Source organism: Gossypium raimondii, chromosome 6 (genome assembly GCF_025698545.1).
Source record: "Gossypium raimondii isolate GPD5lz chromosome 6, ASM2569854v1, whole genome shotgun sequence".
Taxonomy (NCBI): Eukaryota; Viridiplantae; Streptophyta; class Magnoliopsida; order Malvales; family Malvaceae; genus Gossypium; species Gossypium raimondii.
Genome location: NC_068570.1, coordinates 3,275,247 through 3,293,727, shown reverse-complemented (window position 1 = coordinate 3,293,727; position 18,481 = coordinate 3,275,247). Strand labels below are relative to the sequence as shown.

Below are 18,481 nucleotides of genomic sequence, written 5' to 3'. Positions count from 1 at the left end.
ATGTAATAAATAATAGATTTAAAAAAAAAAAACATGGCATGACTTAAATAGAAGTTATAATACTAAGCATTTATAATGTATTTATTCATAAAATTCTGTCGTTTATATAAACAATATCACATTTATTGTGCTATAGAATATTTATTTTTAAATTAAAAATTAAAAAAAAATAAACTAAACTGAATATACTTAAATAATAAAAAAATTAAATTAAATTAAATCAAACTCAACACCACGGTCGAAATTGATTTCCAATTTTCTCTCAGTCCTCTGAAGGTTTGATATGGTAGCTCTTGTCCTCATTTGAAGGCTCATCATGCAAGGTCAAACTTCAATTTCAAAATCTTGATTTAGGCCTTTATCCCACCATTTACCATTGCAGAAATTATAAAAAAAAAAAGATTTTAGAAAGGATTTTTTTTTTTTGTTTGGTCAAAGGATTTGAGTTTGATTGTTGGTTAAGAAAAGTAGATTGGGAAGCAATAATAATGAAAAGTTTATAGTGCGTTTTGAATACCATACAAGTTGGATTCCTTTTCCATTCCATTTCTTTTTGTTTATAAATATTCACAAATTTAATTCAAAATTTGTCCATATACATAAAAATAGTTTTAATTACTTCATTTATTGTAACACATCTCATTCGGTCCGGTGCGAGATCTGAGCTATAGAATACTACAACAAATAACGAAGGAAATCACATACAATTTCAACTTTAAACACTCAATTAAACAATAAAAGGTTGTATATGATTTGTTCCGTTAACTTTTGTAGCATCCTATAATCTGGGTCCAACAATCGAACTAGGTAAGGAGTGTTACATTCATGGTGTAGTTGTTATAATAAAAGGTCAAGATATATCACAATGAAAATTTAGAATCTCATACTTTTACTTTTAAGAGTTTAGTTTTATTTTTCAAATTTTAAAATTTAAATTTAACTGTTAATACTATTGATTTACTTTTTTTATTAAATTTAAGTTAATTATAATGTCATTTTTTTATTACTTAATTACCAAGTGAATTTCATACCAATAAATTTAATTAAAAAAATTTAACAAACTTCCATTGCTACTTAGGAGCCCAAGGCATTGCTACTTCGATGCTTAATAGCCTTAAATACCTTCCAAGGGTCCTTGTGATAGCCCTCCCAAGTAAGGAGCCCAAGGTATCTCGGGATGATCATCCCTTTTTTTTTTTTTTTTTTTTTTTTTGCTTTGTTTAGCCTTGGTGGTTTGGGTCGTTCGGGTCCTTTTGCTCTCTTACTGGACTATTTGAAAGTTTTATTTTAATCATCGGATTATTAAAATCATTATTGTATAACTTTCTCTTTTTGTACCTCTACACCAATAAAAAGCTCTTTATTCCTTTCTCTTTTATAGTTCAGCTCTTCTTCGTCTACACCAGTAACTTAAATGAAAACTTTCGAATAGTTCAGTAATCATTTTGTAACTTTTTGAAATTAAATGACCAGATAATTTAATGAAATTGAATGCAGTTTACCTAACTTTTTCAGACCCACTTTATGAGTATAGCATAACCGAGTAAACGCCATGGAAAGGCAAGGAGAAAGTCTTTGGCAATGAGAAGTCAGTGCCAAGCATGGCATTCATAACAACATGTGGAATGGAAATGGGCAATGACACACATAGACTTGTTAATTTTCCTTCTTCTTTTTTATTATTTTCCTTTTCACACATAAAAGTACTGTCTTAATACCCCCGATGCATTGATTGCATGTTTTTGCATGCTTTTTTTTTTATTATTATAATTTTTTCCTTCCATCTTTTTCCTGGAAAGGGAAAAAGGTGGATATCCGCCCACCCTTTTTCAATGAAACTTGGCAATGATATCTCTAAGATGTCGGGGCAAAGCATTAAAGAGACAATGGATAATGGGTTGTTGGTCTTAAAGGTCTTAATTTGTTAAAACAAAACATTATATAAGTCTTCTTTTCGGCTCAAAGACAAATGCTATTGCTACTTGCTACCTTGTACCTGTCTTCTTCTCCAAGAACATACTTACCATCTTAGCAAAGTTGTTTTAATTCTGATATCGGGAGTGTATCACTTGAATATTCTTCTGGTTCGAATAGGATTAATTTCAGGTCGTAAAACGGATGAAAATACTTATGATTTGTCGAAAAAAGAACATTTCATTAATTCTGATATCGGGAGTGCATCACTTGAATATTCTTCTGGTTTGAATAGGATTAATTTCAGGTCGTAAAACGGATGAAAACACTTATGATTTGTCGAAAAAAAGAACATTTCATTAAGCAAACTTAATCTATTCGGTATATAGGAAGTTTGGTTATGTCATCTATAACCAAAGTTGAGGCTTTCTTACTAAAATATTATAAAAATAGATCATGTGAGTCAAATATCCTTTTAGATATATTGTTGACCATTATTGTCTGACACAAGGCTACAAAAAAACAAAGTACATGGATAACTCTTTTCAAACAATTAAGATAAAACTATAATACAAAATTTCGTTTTGTTAAAAATATTATTTATTTCTATTGTTAAAAATTGATGTAGTTAATGGAAAGCAGTTACATGTCGCATGCCACGTATATCTCATGCTGATATATAGTGACCAAATTTTAACAATAGAAATGGATGAGATTTTAACGGAAAGACCAATTTGCTATCTGATCTAACATACAATGACTAATTTGTTCATTTTTTAAATAGAGAGAATAAAATGCAATCTAATTTTTAATACAAAGACCTCTATAGTGCTTTTACCAACAATATTAAACTTGGGAATGGTCAAAAACTAGAGTTTTCACAGTCTTACAAATATCGAATGTGGATAATTAACAACCCTTTAAATTTGGTTAAATATTCATAAAAATTATTTGGTAATTATGTAACAACAAAAACGTCGATATGGGTTTCTTAAAGCAATTATTCGAATTTGTTATGATAAAAAAATTGTTCGGATAGTGCTTTTAAGAAAAATTGACGTCAATTTTTAATCGAAATAGTTAACAATATAAAAGCAAAATAAATCAAATTATATCAAAATTTAAAGTATATTGATTAAATCTCAAATTTAAATATAATGTAGAAGCTAAAACTGGAATTTGATCATTGTCTTAAAATGTCAAAAGTCTTAGAAGACTTATAAATAGAAGCATATACGAGGCCCGTAAATAATACAAGAAATGGAATGATAACTTTGCCTTATATTGTATCGTATCTTTCTCTTGATATTTTACCATAGTTTGTTACATTTTTTTATCTCGTAATACACAAGTTAGTTGTATGTATTAATTATAAAATAATAAATTTATTTATAAAATTATTAAAACTTTTATACAATTTTACAAATAATATAAAAAATGTATAAAATATTGTCTGTTGTAAATATTTAAATACTATATTTTAATATTGTGAAATACCTATATTGTACCCTATAAAAAATTAAAATTGAATACATATTGTTTAAAATTAGAATAATTGTATAAATAATTTATTATAAAATCTACATAAAATTTTTAAACTTTATTAGTTAATATGTTTTTTTAAATTAATATAAGTAATTTTTATACAAATTATAAGCTTAAAAAGTAGTCCAATGAAAATAAAGGTTTGTATATTTTAAAATTTATTATAAGTAAATTCTTATACTAATTATAATCTTTGTAATGAATTGAAATTGGATAAATTTACTATGAGCTTTACAATAATTAAAGGATAAATTAAGAAGATAAGCTTTACACTTAATTGAAAATATTAAAAACAAATTAGATTTAAATTATATGCCTAACAAAAGTTGAAGGACCTAATTTGAAAATATCTCAAAAATAAAAATTTTCAAACCCCATTCACGTTATTTAATTTCAAATAAAAACTGATTATAATGTTGAGTGTACCAATGCGTGAATTATTGATAAATAAATATTAATATCAAATAGTGATTTTATTTAATCATTTAATTATGAAAATATGATACAGAATAGGGGTGTTTAAACGGCTAATCGAATCGAATTTTTCAATCATTTAATCGTTAATCGAACCGAAATATTTCGGTTAATTCGGTCGGTTAACCGAGTTAACCAAAATTTATATGTTTTTGGTTTTTCTTTTTTTTGTTAAAACAAGTATAGAACATATAAAGAATGAATAAATTGATAATGTTCATTTGACCAAATTAATCGAATTAAAACTACATATAATTTGTATTATTAATTATGAAGTTTAGTTAATTCGGTTAATTACCCGATTTCGAACCGAATTAACTGATAATCGAACTTTTAAAAAATATTAACCGACCTCTGACTGAATTAGACCGGTTAATCGACCAATTAACCGAATTTTGAACACCCTTAATAGAGAATATATAATATTATGGGTAGTAATTGGAAAAATTGACAATTAACTTTCTTGAAATTTGATATCAATAAGACGGAGAGTAATGAAGTTATAAAAATGTTAATTTTATATTGGATAATTCACCTTTTAAAGTCTTTAATTGAAATTATAAAAGGTTGCTTTCGGAATTGGAATATGTACGCATTTCAATTTATAAAGTGCTAAATACCTATTTATTGTTTCATACGAGAAATGATTCTATAAAACTGTGATTTCACGTGAGCCCTATCCTTTTTTGTTAGGAGATTGACAAATCAGATTTTTCCTTTTAATTTTTAGCATTTTTAGTTTGATTTGAATTTTGTCGAGAGGAAAAATTTGATTTGTCATTCTCCTATCGAGAAGGGATAAGGGTGATGTGGAATCACAGTTTCATGCAATCCCTTCTTATTTCATACAACCTATTTATAAAACTTTTGAAGCATAAAGCACTATCCCATCTATCGTTTCATACAACCACTTCTATGATAATATGTGCTCCTCATAAATGAAATTCAAGGTTGTTGTTACAAAGGAAAAACGACGTGCTTCACTTGTGTAACAGATGTGCGACTCTTCAAAAACTCAAGCACTTTGAAGCCCTTTGTGCACCTACCGCACAACCCTTTCAAAATCTCAATGGTCACTAGCGTTGTGAAAGATCACTTTATAGTGTTCCCTTTTAATTTGAGGACAATTGTTATATTCCTTCAACCCGTTACAATAAAACCGCGTCGAGTGTATACTTTATCAATAGTCAAGGTTCATTACCTCATCCGCAACAAAAACACCATCAAAGATTGCCTTTCACCTATGAAGAGCACCGATCAATCATCAAGCAGATTAGAGGAGTCTCGTAGAGCGACAATTGACCTAAGATTTAAATCAAACGCGGATAAAAAGACACATAACTAGAAATATATATACACACTCTCAATACAATAATCTTGAGCAAACCATCATTCTCATTTCTTCCAACCATTTCTTTCTTGTATCAACAACTTTAATATTGATTAATGGGCTCATGGCTGAAATCTGTTTTAACCTATTGTAAGTATGGTTGTAATACCTAAATTAAGTATGCATATTGGTTTTTCCTATTTATTGAAGTTTCTACTGTTGTCTATTGATTTTAGATATATTAAATTTATAGTTTGTCATATTCATATTGTTAGAATTTTCACAATCTAAATTTTTCTATAAAAATTATTATTAAATTTATCACATTAAATTACATAATAAAATAAAATATTCTAAAAATTCAAAGCATATTTTTAATATGAATTTAAATAATAATATAGTCCCTAAAATTTTGTGTTTTAAGTTCAAAGTTCAAGATTTTGGGTTAGGGGTTTGAGATTCTGGGTTTAAGGGTCTGTTTGATTGACGTAATTGATTTTCCGGAAAATCATTTCCAACTTTTCCAGCGTTTGATTGGCGGAAAACCTTTTCTATTTGGAAAATGAACTCCAAAACAAGGGAAAATGGGTTACATTTTAGGGAAAATATCTTACCCTTTCAATTTCCGTAAGACATTTTCCGTGCTCTCCTCTCTATCGCCTCCTTCATTCCTTCCTTCATTTCCGGTAGAAAATTGCTTCATTTATCGATTTTCCAAGAACTTGTTTTTTTAATTATTCAATACTTGTTTTTTAACACAATTACAAATAATTTATTTGATGTTAGTTTTTTAATTTATAACGATTAATATTGTAGCTTAATAATTGAGTATTATTATAAATAAATCATTGCAATATATGTAAAAACAATTTAAAATATAAAATTTATTAATACATATTAATATATGCAAAACAACTTTCCGGAAAATATTTTCGAAAATCGCCAAATAGTAAAAAATATTTTACAGATTCAATCAAACACCGTAAAATATTTTCCAAGAAATCATTTTACGAAAAGTAAAATATTTTTCGTAAATCATTTTACGGAAAATATTTTACTGGCAATCAAACAGACTCTAAGATTCACAAAAATTATGGATCAATGATATGAAAAAATTTGTTAAAATGGTATTAAATAACTAAAATAAGATCATAAATAATATAGTTAGAAGAGTACAACCTCTCAAGCACACTCCCCATAACCAATTTTCAATTACGCCCTTCTGTGAGCTCGTTCGTAAATTATTATTTCTAATGACAACGATTCTATATCATGTAAAGTGATTGAAAGTATGTTCAATTATTACTCTATAAGCAACCTATTTGAACAATTTATTTTCAACATATTTATATGAGAAGATGGCACGTAACCCAACCGAAGAAAGGATCTTCCTCCTCATCTCTCTCCCTCTTCACTCCTCTTTTCTTCCACCGACATACGGCGGTTCCACCTTACTTACCGCCAACACCACCGTTATCTTCGTCTTATCTAATCTTTATATCAACAAAACTAAATGGAATTATAATAAATAATTTAAAAAAATGAGTGAAACCAAATGAAACTCACCCTTGTCTGTTCAAATTCATGCAATGAAGAAGCAAAGTTAAAAGCAAGAATGGAATCAGCAGGAGTAGCATGCATTATTAGCTTTCAGCAGCAGTGAGTTTGCAGAGATGTGTTTAATCAGTTCCAAACTCCGAAGCAAAAACAAGTCTGATACGCTCTCAGCTTCCAGCCCTATCTATATATATATTATTAAACAAATGAATCAGATGCATTTGTAATGTAGTGAATGAGATTCTCTAGACTTAAAAAAAACCCAGTTTTAGAAACAGAAAAGAAGAAAGTTTTGATATTGACGTATCACAAGTTTCCAGGCTCAATCAATGGCTAAAGCTAACCCCCACTCTTTGCTTTTTAGCCCTCTCCTCTCCTCTCCTCTCCTATGCTTCTACATTTTTCTCTTCTTTCAACACATTTCTCAAGAATAAAGTAGCAAATAACAATAATTATAAATATTGAAAGAAAAAGAACAAAAGTGATGGTATGTGAATTTTTTTATTTTCATGTAAATAATTATTATTATTTTAATAAAGGATAAATTAGGTAAAAGTAACTAGAAATTCATGTAAAAATTATTTTTATTAAAATTAATGTATAAAATTGAATAGATAGAATTTTAACATATTTGGTAAAATAAACAAAAAGAATTGCATATACAAATTTTAAAAATAACATTATTATAATTCAATTATATTACTATATTAATTTATTTTTGCCCAAATGATATTAATTTATCTTTAAATATAATTTTCTATTGAAGTCAAATTTACATCAAAATATTCAGATCTATATTACAATATAATGAAAAACTAAATGTGAAGAAACCAAATTTTTGTTGATTGTCTAATAATTCCAGATTAAAATTTAAAGAAAGGTAAGCAATGATAATAATATGTTCACGAAACAGAACACTACATTACCCAAAATGGAAAGAACAAAAAAGAAAACAGGATACCCTAAGCTCCATTGATTCACAGTGCTTCAAAGTGAAGAAACCTTTAAATTTCCTTTCTTTTCTTTTTGAAAAAGAAAAGCTGAAAAAGCCAAAAACTTTGAACTCATTAATAAGGCGGTGGAGGCGGTGGTGGTCTTGCAGTAGGGGCCCAAATCACATCTGAACCACTACCCATGTGACAACTATACATTGAAACACCACAAGAATCAGCCCCACCACCGCGACTTCCATCTCCACCACCACCAGACGACGGCGACTGTCCTTTCCCACCATCATCACCACCACTAGATGACACCGTGTTTCTTGTTTCGTCGTCTTCTCCTGGTAAACGATGATAGGAAGGGTTGTTAACCGTGGCAGCTACTATAAACACGGTGGCAGCCGCAACCAACGAACCGGCTACGAAACCCCCGACGATCTGCCCTTGAGGACCGGCTAAAGAGATGGAGAACGTGTTAGGCACGTGACACGACGCCGTTTGGGGTAAGAACGTAGCGCAGAGGGATAAGATATCGAATCTGCCATGGAAAGTAACAGTAGCTGGGGATGGAGTAGTAGTCGTAGGTTGACGAAGAGTAACATCTGAAACGGCGCCGGATCCCGTTAGAACACAGAGTCCAATGTTTTTGAGACGAGAGAAACGGGAGAGAGCTTCAACGACGTCGTTCCCACTAGGAATTTCGAGAATGTAAGGACTCATGGGAGGGTGAGGATCAGGAGTGACGACAAGTGGTGGCTTGGGCTTGTTTTTGGAACCAGGAGGACGGCCCCTAGGTCTACGGCTGACTTCAATGCTAGCTCCGTCGCTTCCTCCGCCGCCACTGCCACGGGTCGGGCGTTTGGGAGTGGGGGTGTCATCGGAATCATGACTGAGTTGAAAGTGATGAGAAAAAGGGTGGTGAAGCTTTGAAAACATATTATTATTGGGGTTTTCACCTTCATTTTGGGGTTCTAGAAATTCACCTTTCATTTTTTTAATTAAATGGCTCCAAATTGTTTCCTTTTTCCTCTCTGGTTAAAATAATAAATTTCTTTGGAGATGAATGGCAAAGGGTGAAGAGAGAAACAGTGGGAGAGCAGAAGAATGAGAAGAAATAAAGAGAATAGAGTGGTGTAGCTTAGAATAATAGGGGCCTGGGGGAGCTTTTAAACCAAGTAAAACACTTTGTGAAGTAGGGCCAAACATGAAATTTGGACAAAGTGATAAAGGAAGGGATATTAGTAGACTTTGTTTAAAGGTCTTCATGTTCGGTTGGCAAGTTGATTTTCAGATGATAAACTTTTGGACTGGATTAAACCAGTCAGTAAAATAAAATATTGAATAAATTCTTCAATAAAGTATGCATTTGGCTACCATTCAAGAAGTTGAAAATTCAATCTAAAATTCTTTTCTCTTTAAACGTACACCCAAGTTATTAAAATTTTATAAATTTACATTTTAAAAATTATCAAATTTTAAATTTATTTATTTATTTAAGTCATTAAACTGTCGATCGAAAACTTTTATTTTTTTTCTTTTTATAATTTAATCTTTTTTCATGTCACAAATTTATGAATCAAAATTTAAACATTTTTCTTTCCAATCTTTAACATTGACCGTCAAATAGACTTAAATTTAAAATATGTTCTTTTACTTATGATGAATATTGACTTATCGTCTCGATCATCGAATCGTCATTTATAGCTTATTAATCAGACTTTTTAAAAAGAACATAATAATTCAATGACCGATATAAAAATTTTGAATAGTTTAATAACTTAGAAGAAAACTTTTAAATATTTTACTTTTTAAAACCGAGTCACCAAAACATAAACTAATAATTTTGTTCTGAATTTCACCCCTTTGAACAGTTTTCATATTTAAGGTCCATGCTATCGAGATTGGATAAGCCTTTGATTCAATTCGATCCCTCAGCATGATCAACCTAATTTTACAACACCGGGTCCTTATCACTTCACTTCTCTTGTAAGTGTTCCAAATCTCAGCTCATTTTTGACGAAAATGCGGTTTTGTTTTAGACTTGAAAACTTAATTAAAATATGAAATAAAAACACCATGAGCACTATATAGATACAGAAATATGTTTATAGATACCAGAGATTACTCGTATAAATACGTATGAACAAAAACCGATTGTCATGTGCTTAAATTAAGAGCATGTATGTATCCAAGGATGATCTCTTTCTTTCATATTTTCCAGAGCATGTATGTAATAATGTGGAACTTGGTCACAGTAAAATCAAGGACTATAATATAATGATTAAAATATGATATAAATATCTGTACTCTTTATAAATTTAAAATTCAATCTCTACTTTTTAATTTTTAACTTTAAACTTAATTGTTAACATTGTTAAAATTATTTTGTTAAAATGAATTGACTACAACGTCAACATTACTACTAAGTGAGCCATTTTATTTTAAAATGTCATACCAACAAATTTAATAAAAAAATTAACAGTGTTAACAATTAAACTTGAATTTTAAAATTTTAAAAATAAAAATATAAGGAGCAATAGCATATTTTAACCTAATATAATAATGTTTTGGATTTTTATGCACTCAAAGTCAGAAATTTTGATAATTATTATATTTGTTCTTATTTTGGTTCACCAATAAGATATGTGGAATGTAAAAGGCAGCCCCCCAAGCAAATCCCGCCTCATGCGATACCTTCAACATAAAATTATTATTATGATTTAACCTGTGCCTAATGATGACAAATTAGGAAAAATCTTGGCGGGGAAAAAGGTAATGGTGGCTGTAAAGCATTTGTATTTTTGTCTGAGCTCTGAGGAAGAAAAGGGTAATGGCCTAGAAAAACCAGATAGCCCACAGTTAAGGATAACGATTGTCGGTAAATAGGCACAACTATTCAGACAATACCATTGCTGCAAATCATAAAGGGGTGTGCAGTAAAGAAGCCTGAATTTTACAGCTTCGGCAAGGTAGGAGACACTTAATACCTTGAGCTATATATATATATATTAAATTACCATATAGATTTCTACATTGTAAGAATTTATCAAATTAATTTATCTATTATTAAATGTATCAATTTAATCTCTATACTATTAAAAAAATTGAATAAGTCTAAAGTGTACTGCTGTATAAAAAAAATTTTCAAAAAAATTTTTCAAACTGCAATTCAATTCTAAAAATATTTACAAAATCATAAAAACTTTAAAAATATTAACTTTGATAAATAGTAAATTATATGTCTTTAAATGTTAACTCTATTCCGATTTGACCTTATTTAATTCTTTTTAATATAGTACAGAGACTAAATTGATCCATTTAATAATAGAGGAACCAATTTAACCAATTTGATACAGGGATATAGGGATCTCCTACATACTTTCACCTACATCTATCTCATATGGAGTGCATAGCTTGCACATCGGAATAAAAAGATCGTTTAGGCCACAACAGCTCTAATCTTACTGGATACATAGGATTTCCGAAAGAACAGCTCTAAATCGTAGGAGGTGATATCTAATTCTGACAAATATTAAACTGTACCAAATTGTCAATCCAAACACCCGTAATATACAAAACAGAGAAATTCAACAGACGAAGCAACTTGAATATATGGGATAGTTCAACAAAATAATCTGGTGAAGAAAAATAGTGTATAATCCAGGAGATAACAAATATGAACCTTTTTTTTAGGGGGGAAGGGGGATTTCACCTTATTATATTCGAGCAACATATGAATTGGCCTGAGTAACATATCTCACCCATCGATATGGATTATAGGAACTAGATTTCTTTGCTATCTGCAAGTATTTCACCTACACCAGAAGAGCAATTATTAGCATTAGGTAATTGGAGTAACTTAGAGACAGAATTAGGATTTAGAAACAATGCTGAGACTTGAACCCTCGTCCACTGTGCTATCAAACGGCTCGTGAGTTAGCTTTTACTATGAACAACGGCCCTTATGTTGCCCTTATATTGTTTATTCGAAATGATCTTATCAAAGCATTTAAGATGGCAAGAAAAAGGACCTCACAGGTGATAGCTTTTCAGCAGAGTTATGATCCCTGATCTAAGTGGCCAAATTAATGAATATCCATCATGGCGCTGATCAGATTTAAAGGGGTGGAAAATATTTCTATAACATAATATAAAATGAAATAACATTTGGGAATTCCTAATTAGAGCCATCCCAGACTTTATCATAGATATGATTAAAATTTTGGTTTTGATCGGCTGGAATATAATAGTCTCAATCTCAAGACAATTAGCGCCAGACAGTATTTTTACCTGAAGCCTTGAAACATTATACATCGGTATTGTGAAAGTCATGCTAACTGGTCCAGCTTCCTTTATGATGTTTGCTGAATTAAACCATAATTCTTTCATCGATGAGATATAAATATAGAACATTCACAAAAGAACTTGTCACATTGACTTTAGAAAAATTATTCTCTCCAAAAATTAAATAATGGACAATGCATACCATGCAATTCCTGAGAAAAAGTCAGCTTCGCACGCAGTGTATGTTCAACTCCACCAACAAACTGTCAAGGTTACAAAATAATGATTATATGAAAAGGGAAAATACATTTGATGGTGGAAACCATCTCTAAATTTTTTTCACCTTTTCTAAATCCCATTCAAGTTTCTTGTTTGCTCCTTTGAAATCTGTTCTTTGCCCAGTAACTCCAGGTTCCAACTCAAAACTAGCTCTATAAACACCAAGCACAAAAGATGTAATCCACAGATATATTTCTATTTTTATCCCACCTCAAAAGATAGAGCCCAAGGGAAAAGAAAATACCTGGTAGTATATTTAGGAAGTGGCATCTCTAAAACAACTGTGTTTGCAGTAATGTTTGAGGGGAACTCTGCTCGTACTTTAAGAATCACTTCAGCCTAAAATGTCAATAGAAAAGCATAAATAATTGAATCAGGAATAATGCCCTATATTTCAAATCTATTACAGAACTAAATAGATTACGTATGGATGAAATAAGTTCTTTTATCTTATTATTATTAGGGAAATATTGCATGATTATGAAATAGGGGAAAAAGCATATGATAGAACCATTATGACATATGGAGGTTAAACAAGACAAGCTCACCTTAAGGTGTCCTGCTTCTTCAATTAAGCAATTAATATGAAAAGGAGGCTTGAATTCCTGTGTCATTCGGTAGTTCATGACAGGAAATTCACCATCCGGTGGTACCTAAAAGACAATAGTAGAATGAAACATAAACCAAAATGATGCAAAGATATGTAGTGGTCTCTTCAATCTCTCCACGATTTTCCGGCAGCTATAATCTAGATTTCACTCACCAGAGCCAGAGTCCTATCCATATCGAAACTATCAAGGCGCACTGATTCATGAAAATTACAATCATCAAGGATCACAGCCCCCGAACCATATGAACTCCTATAATCTGTCACAACAAGCAGACACAGTAGAATGACAAATCATTGATTGAAATAGTGGGTGAAAGGTAAGTACACGAAGTAGGATAACCGTATTGCGAAGAACAGTCAGACTCATATCAAAGATAATAATTGCAACATTTAAAGTTGAGAATCATGCTGGTATAAACTAATACTCCTTAAAGTTGAAGCAAGTCAATAACCCTAAAAAATTGACTTCATCAATAAAAAATAAATAAATAATTAGAAGCAACTCTATGGAACACAAATCTCAAAATAATGCATGGTCAATAGGAACAAGAGAGGGCAATACCATTGGCCGATTCCCCTCCTCTTCCAATACTCAAGTCTTCATTAAGTGCTAATCGGATTTCTGGATTTCCTGTCAGATAACTTTTCATTTGAATAGTGCCATCAATCTCAGAAGTCAGTATATATCCCTGTTTAAAACATCACTCAATTGGTTAATAAGTCAATCATGCAGTGCATTGGAGCATCTATACATGTATTGTGGAGTGATTTTTTGTTTAAAAATAACAATTACCTGCAACAAGCAACTGGAGAGAGTAAATAAGCATTGAAAATAATGGGGGAGTGAAAGAACATATATTAGCTGCTTTTAACTTCATTTGGTTCAGAAAGGAAGAGAATGAGGCAAAAGCTTTTTTCTCAAAACCGCTAATATTTAAAATAATTCACAAAAAACTTATCAGGAGCCAGTTGGTGTGACACCGTCACACCAACCCCACTATAGACTTCATGCATCAGTATTAGATTATAAAATTTCCAATAACTAAAAATTTAAACACTTCAAAATATTGAATCTGATAAAAAAGACAGTTACTCACACTAGAGCTAAATGTAACACTGATTTTCTCAATTATATCCACAAAAATTTCCTCTCTCTTCCGACCTCCAGGCTCATTAGCTACAACAGATTTTGTAATTGCTGTGCCAGGCATCCTTTTAGTTCCTTGCTGCAAGCATCCAAATTTGATAAATTAACTTCACAAGTGCATGTTGATAAACTTATGGAGTACCATTACAAGGGTTGATAATCAAGCACTCTCATCATACCATAAAGATGGCAGCAGGGCCAAGAGGTTGCAAACGCGCAGCATCAACCACAATTGGCTCATTAAATATGTAGGACTTCAAAACTTCAGTAGAGGTTGTTTGCATATAACCGAAGTCCTAGATGGAAAAGAAATGACATAGAAACAGTAGCAGAATCTGTTTAAATCTTTTCAGAAGAACAATGCACAACTAACAGTACACTTCAGCAGAGTAATAAAACATATACAATAGAGAAAAAATGTTTTCTAATGTACACAGAGATTGTAAAAGGCAGTATATTATAATTCATATGGAATTCTAGATGCTAAGCCATGATGGGCTAATCTTTTGATAGTTGGTTAACAGCAGTGAGCCTTTTTATAATAAATAGAGAGAATATAACACTAAAAGGTTTAGAATGAAAAAGAACTTACAATGACTTCATCAAGCAACTCATATACAAGTACAAAGTTTTTCCGAAGTGAATCTTCACTTAAAACCCCTAAATAATCCTTAATAACACGAGCAATCCTTTGCAGAAGTTCCAGGACAAGAGACGGGGACACATTAACTCTTGTGGTTGCAACAAACAGCAGCCCAACAACCTTCACATGGAAGTAGTTCACACCATCCACGTTCTATCAATCGAAAACAGTTATACAAAGTTATTAGGGCATTGCAACAGCTCAGGTACTGCAATAATCAAGTAAAATATGCATTGGAATACAACAGCTTTTGATAACAAAAATGGGAGAAGAATGAATCAAACTAAAACCGGAACCTATCATATGTTGATTACTCTAATTAATGCATATCATTTGTTCAGCCAGTATAAAAGTATACTGCCTGTCATTACATTCTTTAGTAAGGTAATACCTACAAAGACAGGGGGCGCCTCCTCTTGACCATCCTCTTTCCAAAACTTAACTTTACGAAAGAATATCTCTGCACTACCCTTTGCTACTTCACCGCGATCTGTGGTAACAATTACTAGTCTCTTGAGTCTTGCTTTATACAAATCTTTCCATTTAACATAATCAAATCATAACTGGAAACCAATCTTATAAATAATAATCTATACATATCTTGCAATTACGTACATGCTTAAGTGCCAATCATGAAAATTCAAAATAAATGCCGTGATATTTCTATAGGCATCATGCATTTCATTATTCAGAAATTCTTACATGACAGGCCAATTATTCCTATTGATTTTTACATAAAAGTTAACATGCAAAATCAATTCAAGCCTTGAATCGCTCTTTATCAGTAAAAAAGCATTGAAGGCTAATCTAAAAGTATCTGACATCGAAGCTAGGAGAAAAAAAAAACGAAAAGAAAGGCAAAATCGAGAGCTAAATTAACATAAATTATATTTCAAGATACAGCCTAGAAGAACTGAGAAAGGACCGAAATGAAATCATCCAGATCTATAAACTCAATTATCGCACAGATTAAATTAAAAGTAAAGGATGCAATTACAATTCCCATATCGCTAAAATTTCAATGTAAAGAAAAAAGAACATAGAAAACCGAAAGAGAAAAGTGAAGTTGAGATCCATAGAGAAATTAAGAAGATGAGAGTAGTAAAGGAAACTGACAATCGCGAAACACTATGTTATCGCCTCGCTGAGAAAGCACGAAGAACTGTGAGATCATGATTGAAGCTTCTTTTTGAATCGTCTCCTCTGTTTTATTCTCTCTGCAAATTCAGCTCCGACTTCTATTTTTATTTTGTCTTCATTTAAAGTTTTCGCTTGTTTTCTTCTGAATGTTTTTTCACCAATTATTTTCTTTTTACATCCACGTGTGTTTAAGTTGTTGACTCAATAGCCGATGAAACTTTGACACTTGAAAGTCTAGGTTCGATATTTTGCGATTGTAATATGAAAAAATTTTCAGCCCAATCTCATTAATTTCATCCTGATTTTTATTTGAATTTAATTCTTTTTAAAATAAAAATGTTATGATTTAAGATGAAATTGTTCATGTCACATTAAAATATTAAAAAAGAAATACAAATAACATAGCATCACTGTATCGTACAATTATTTTCCTTGTAATATACTTTGAATGAATTTTGTTTAGCTCAATTCGTCCTTGTGCAATATACAAGTCGGTTTCATGTAAAATATTTAGATTAATTTTTAAGTTTGAATCCGGTTTGATTTGGACACTAGGTTTATCTTTTATTAAAATTGATCTAATTTAAGAAAGGTAAATTTGAACCCAACTCGATTTATTTTTAAATTAACTTTTAAAAATATAAGATACTAATTGCACTAAAAATGTTAAATTAAAACATTAAAAATATTTATATTAAAAGACACTACCATAAATATAGTAAATGATTTATTATATTAAAAACACAAATAAATATGATAAATATTTTATTGTATTAAATATAATTTTAAAATTTTTATATGGGTAAACTACACCCATGGTCACTTTTGTTTACTTTAGGTTACGTTTTAATCACTTATGTTTGAAATGTTACGTTTTAGTCATTTACGTTATCATGTTGTAACATTTTAGTCACTGAGCCATTAATCGTCATTAATGGTGTAACAGTAAACTGACGTGGCATGTTAAATCATCATTTCAAACAAAATTTTAGGTTAAATTATACAACTGATCCCCATATTTTTTTCGTTTTAAGTAATTTAATTTTTTTTCTTTTATGTTCTTTAAACTTTCCTCTTTTTTTCCATTCTCTTTTGTATCTCCCTCTGTTTTCATACATTTCCCATTTCTTTTAACATATTAGGAAGTCGAATTGACAATAAAAAAAGAAGTAGGAAGTCGACTGTCATCATTTGCCTATAACCAAAACCCATAAACCCATACCATGCTTCTTTTTTCACTATCAATTCGACTTCCTGGTATGTTAAAAGAAATAAAGAAGGTAAAAAAATAGAGGGAGAAGTAGAAGAGAATGAAGAAAAAAAAAAGAAAGTTAAAAGAATATAAAAAAATTAAATTGCTCAAAACGAAAAATTATGAGGAACAATTGTATAATTTAACCTAAAATTTTTGTTTGAAATAATGATTTAACGTGCCACGTCAGCTTACCATTACACCATTAACGACAATTAACGGCTCAGTGACTAAAATGTTACAACACAATAACGTAAGTGACTAAAATGTAACCTAAGATAAACAAAAGTGATCATGGGTGTAGTTTACCCTTTTTATATTTTAGGTTCAGTTAATTATTTATGTTTTTTTTTTAGATTTTGAATAATGAATTTAATTGTTATTGGATTAGTGATTTAATATAAATATATATAAATGTTATTTAATATATATAATTAATATAATATTTTTTATAACATAATATATTCAGGCCAGACCAAACTTGGACCAAAAACATCTTACTCAAGACCCAACCCATATAACTAAAATTTTACCCAAATTCATTTTTCAAGTCTCATATTTTGTCCTAATCTTTCTGTTTTCCGATAGACCTGGACAAATGACCCGACCCATTAGCAGGTCTAGTTAATTGTAATTAGTTGCACATAAATTTATATTTATATTTATATTGGGTTTGCAATAAATTTTCAAAAAGAAAATGTTTTTTTACATAAAAAAATTTGTTGATTCAATAAATATATATTTCCAGCATAAGCAAGTTACCTTCGTGCCAATGAGGTCTAAAAATTAAGTTTAGAGATCCATAAACTTTGTAAGAAAAATGTATAAGGACTAATTTGTTATTTTTTAAGTAAAAATGGTAAAATATAACCCAACTTTTAATACAGGGACTTCTATGATAATTTTACCGAATATAATTTGTTACTGGACCAATCGCTTTAATATCATGTCCTAAAGCATACTATTAAACATCTCACCCGCTGGTTATGCTGAAGGCAAAGTACTCTTGAAATCAATTCGTTGCCTAAAATCTACAGCAACAAGATGAGTAAGATATGGAGTGAAAAATCTCCTTCGTTTTTACCCGTTATCGGATTTCTTCAAAACTCGAGCTTCTGGTTCAAATATAGTATCCATATGCCTGCAGTTGTGTTAGAAAGTATCAGCAAGAACTTGCAAAAAACAAGTTAAAATAGAAACTGCATCACTCAGTATGTCACAGCCTGCAACATGAAATTGTAATAAAACATTTCTATGGCTATATTTGCAAGTAGCATTACTAATTTTGATTTCTTCATTGGGGCTACCATAGAAAATGAATTGGCCATCCTCGGCTAGTCCGTAATTATCGATCATCATCTGCTA

The 18,481-nt window shown here is 30.4% G+C and overlaps 3 protein-coding genes across 3 annotated transcripts in view; 1 reads left to right on the top strand and 2 right to left on the bottom strand.

Moving 5' to 3' along the window:
* Positions 1-18,481, top strand: part of LOC105772543 (MADS-box protein SVP) — a 94,199-nt gene that overhangs the window by 50,891 nt on the left and 24,827 nt on the right. The window lies entirely within an intron of this gene.
* Positions 7,643-8,966, bottom strand: LOC105774632 (AT-hook motif nuclear-localized protein 28). The gene has a single exon (XM_012597192.2). The coding sequence runs from the start codon at positions 8,749-8,751 to the stop codon at positions 7,888-7,890; it is 864 nt and encodes a 287-aa protein (XP_012452646.1). The 5' UTR covers positions 8,752-8,966; the 3' UTR covers positions 7,643-7,887.
* On the bottom strand, positions 11,258-16,012 carry LOC105774273 (AP-4 complex subunit mu). The gene is made up of 13 exons (XM_012596716.2): positions 15,841-16,012; positions 15,120-15,214; positions 14,674-14,877; positions 14,261-14,377; positions 14,032-14,160; positions 13,497-13,623; positions 13,088-13,191; positions 12,873-12,977; positions 12,569-12,663; positions 12,389-12,476; positions 12,248-12,308; positions 12,052-12,125; positions 11,258-11,576 (listed from the first exon to the last, which is right to left on the bottom strand). Exons 1-13 carry the CDS (start codon positions 15,896-15,898, stop codon positions 11,478-11,480), a joined length of 1,356 nt encoding a protein of 451 aa, XP_012452170.1. The 5' UTR covers positions 15,899-16,012; the 3' UTR covers positions 11,258-11,477.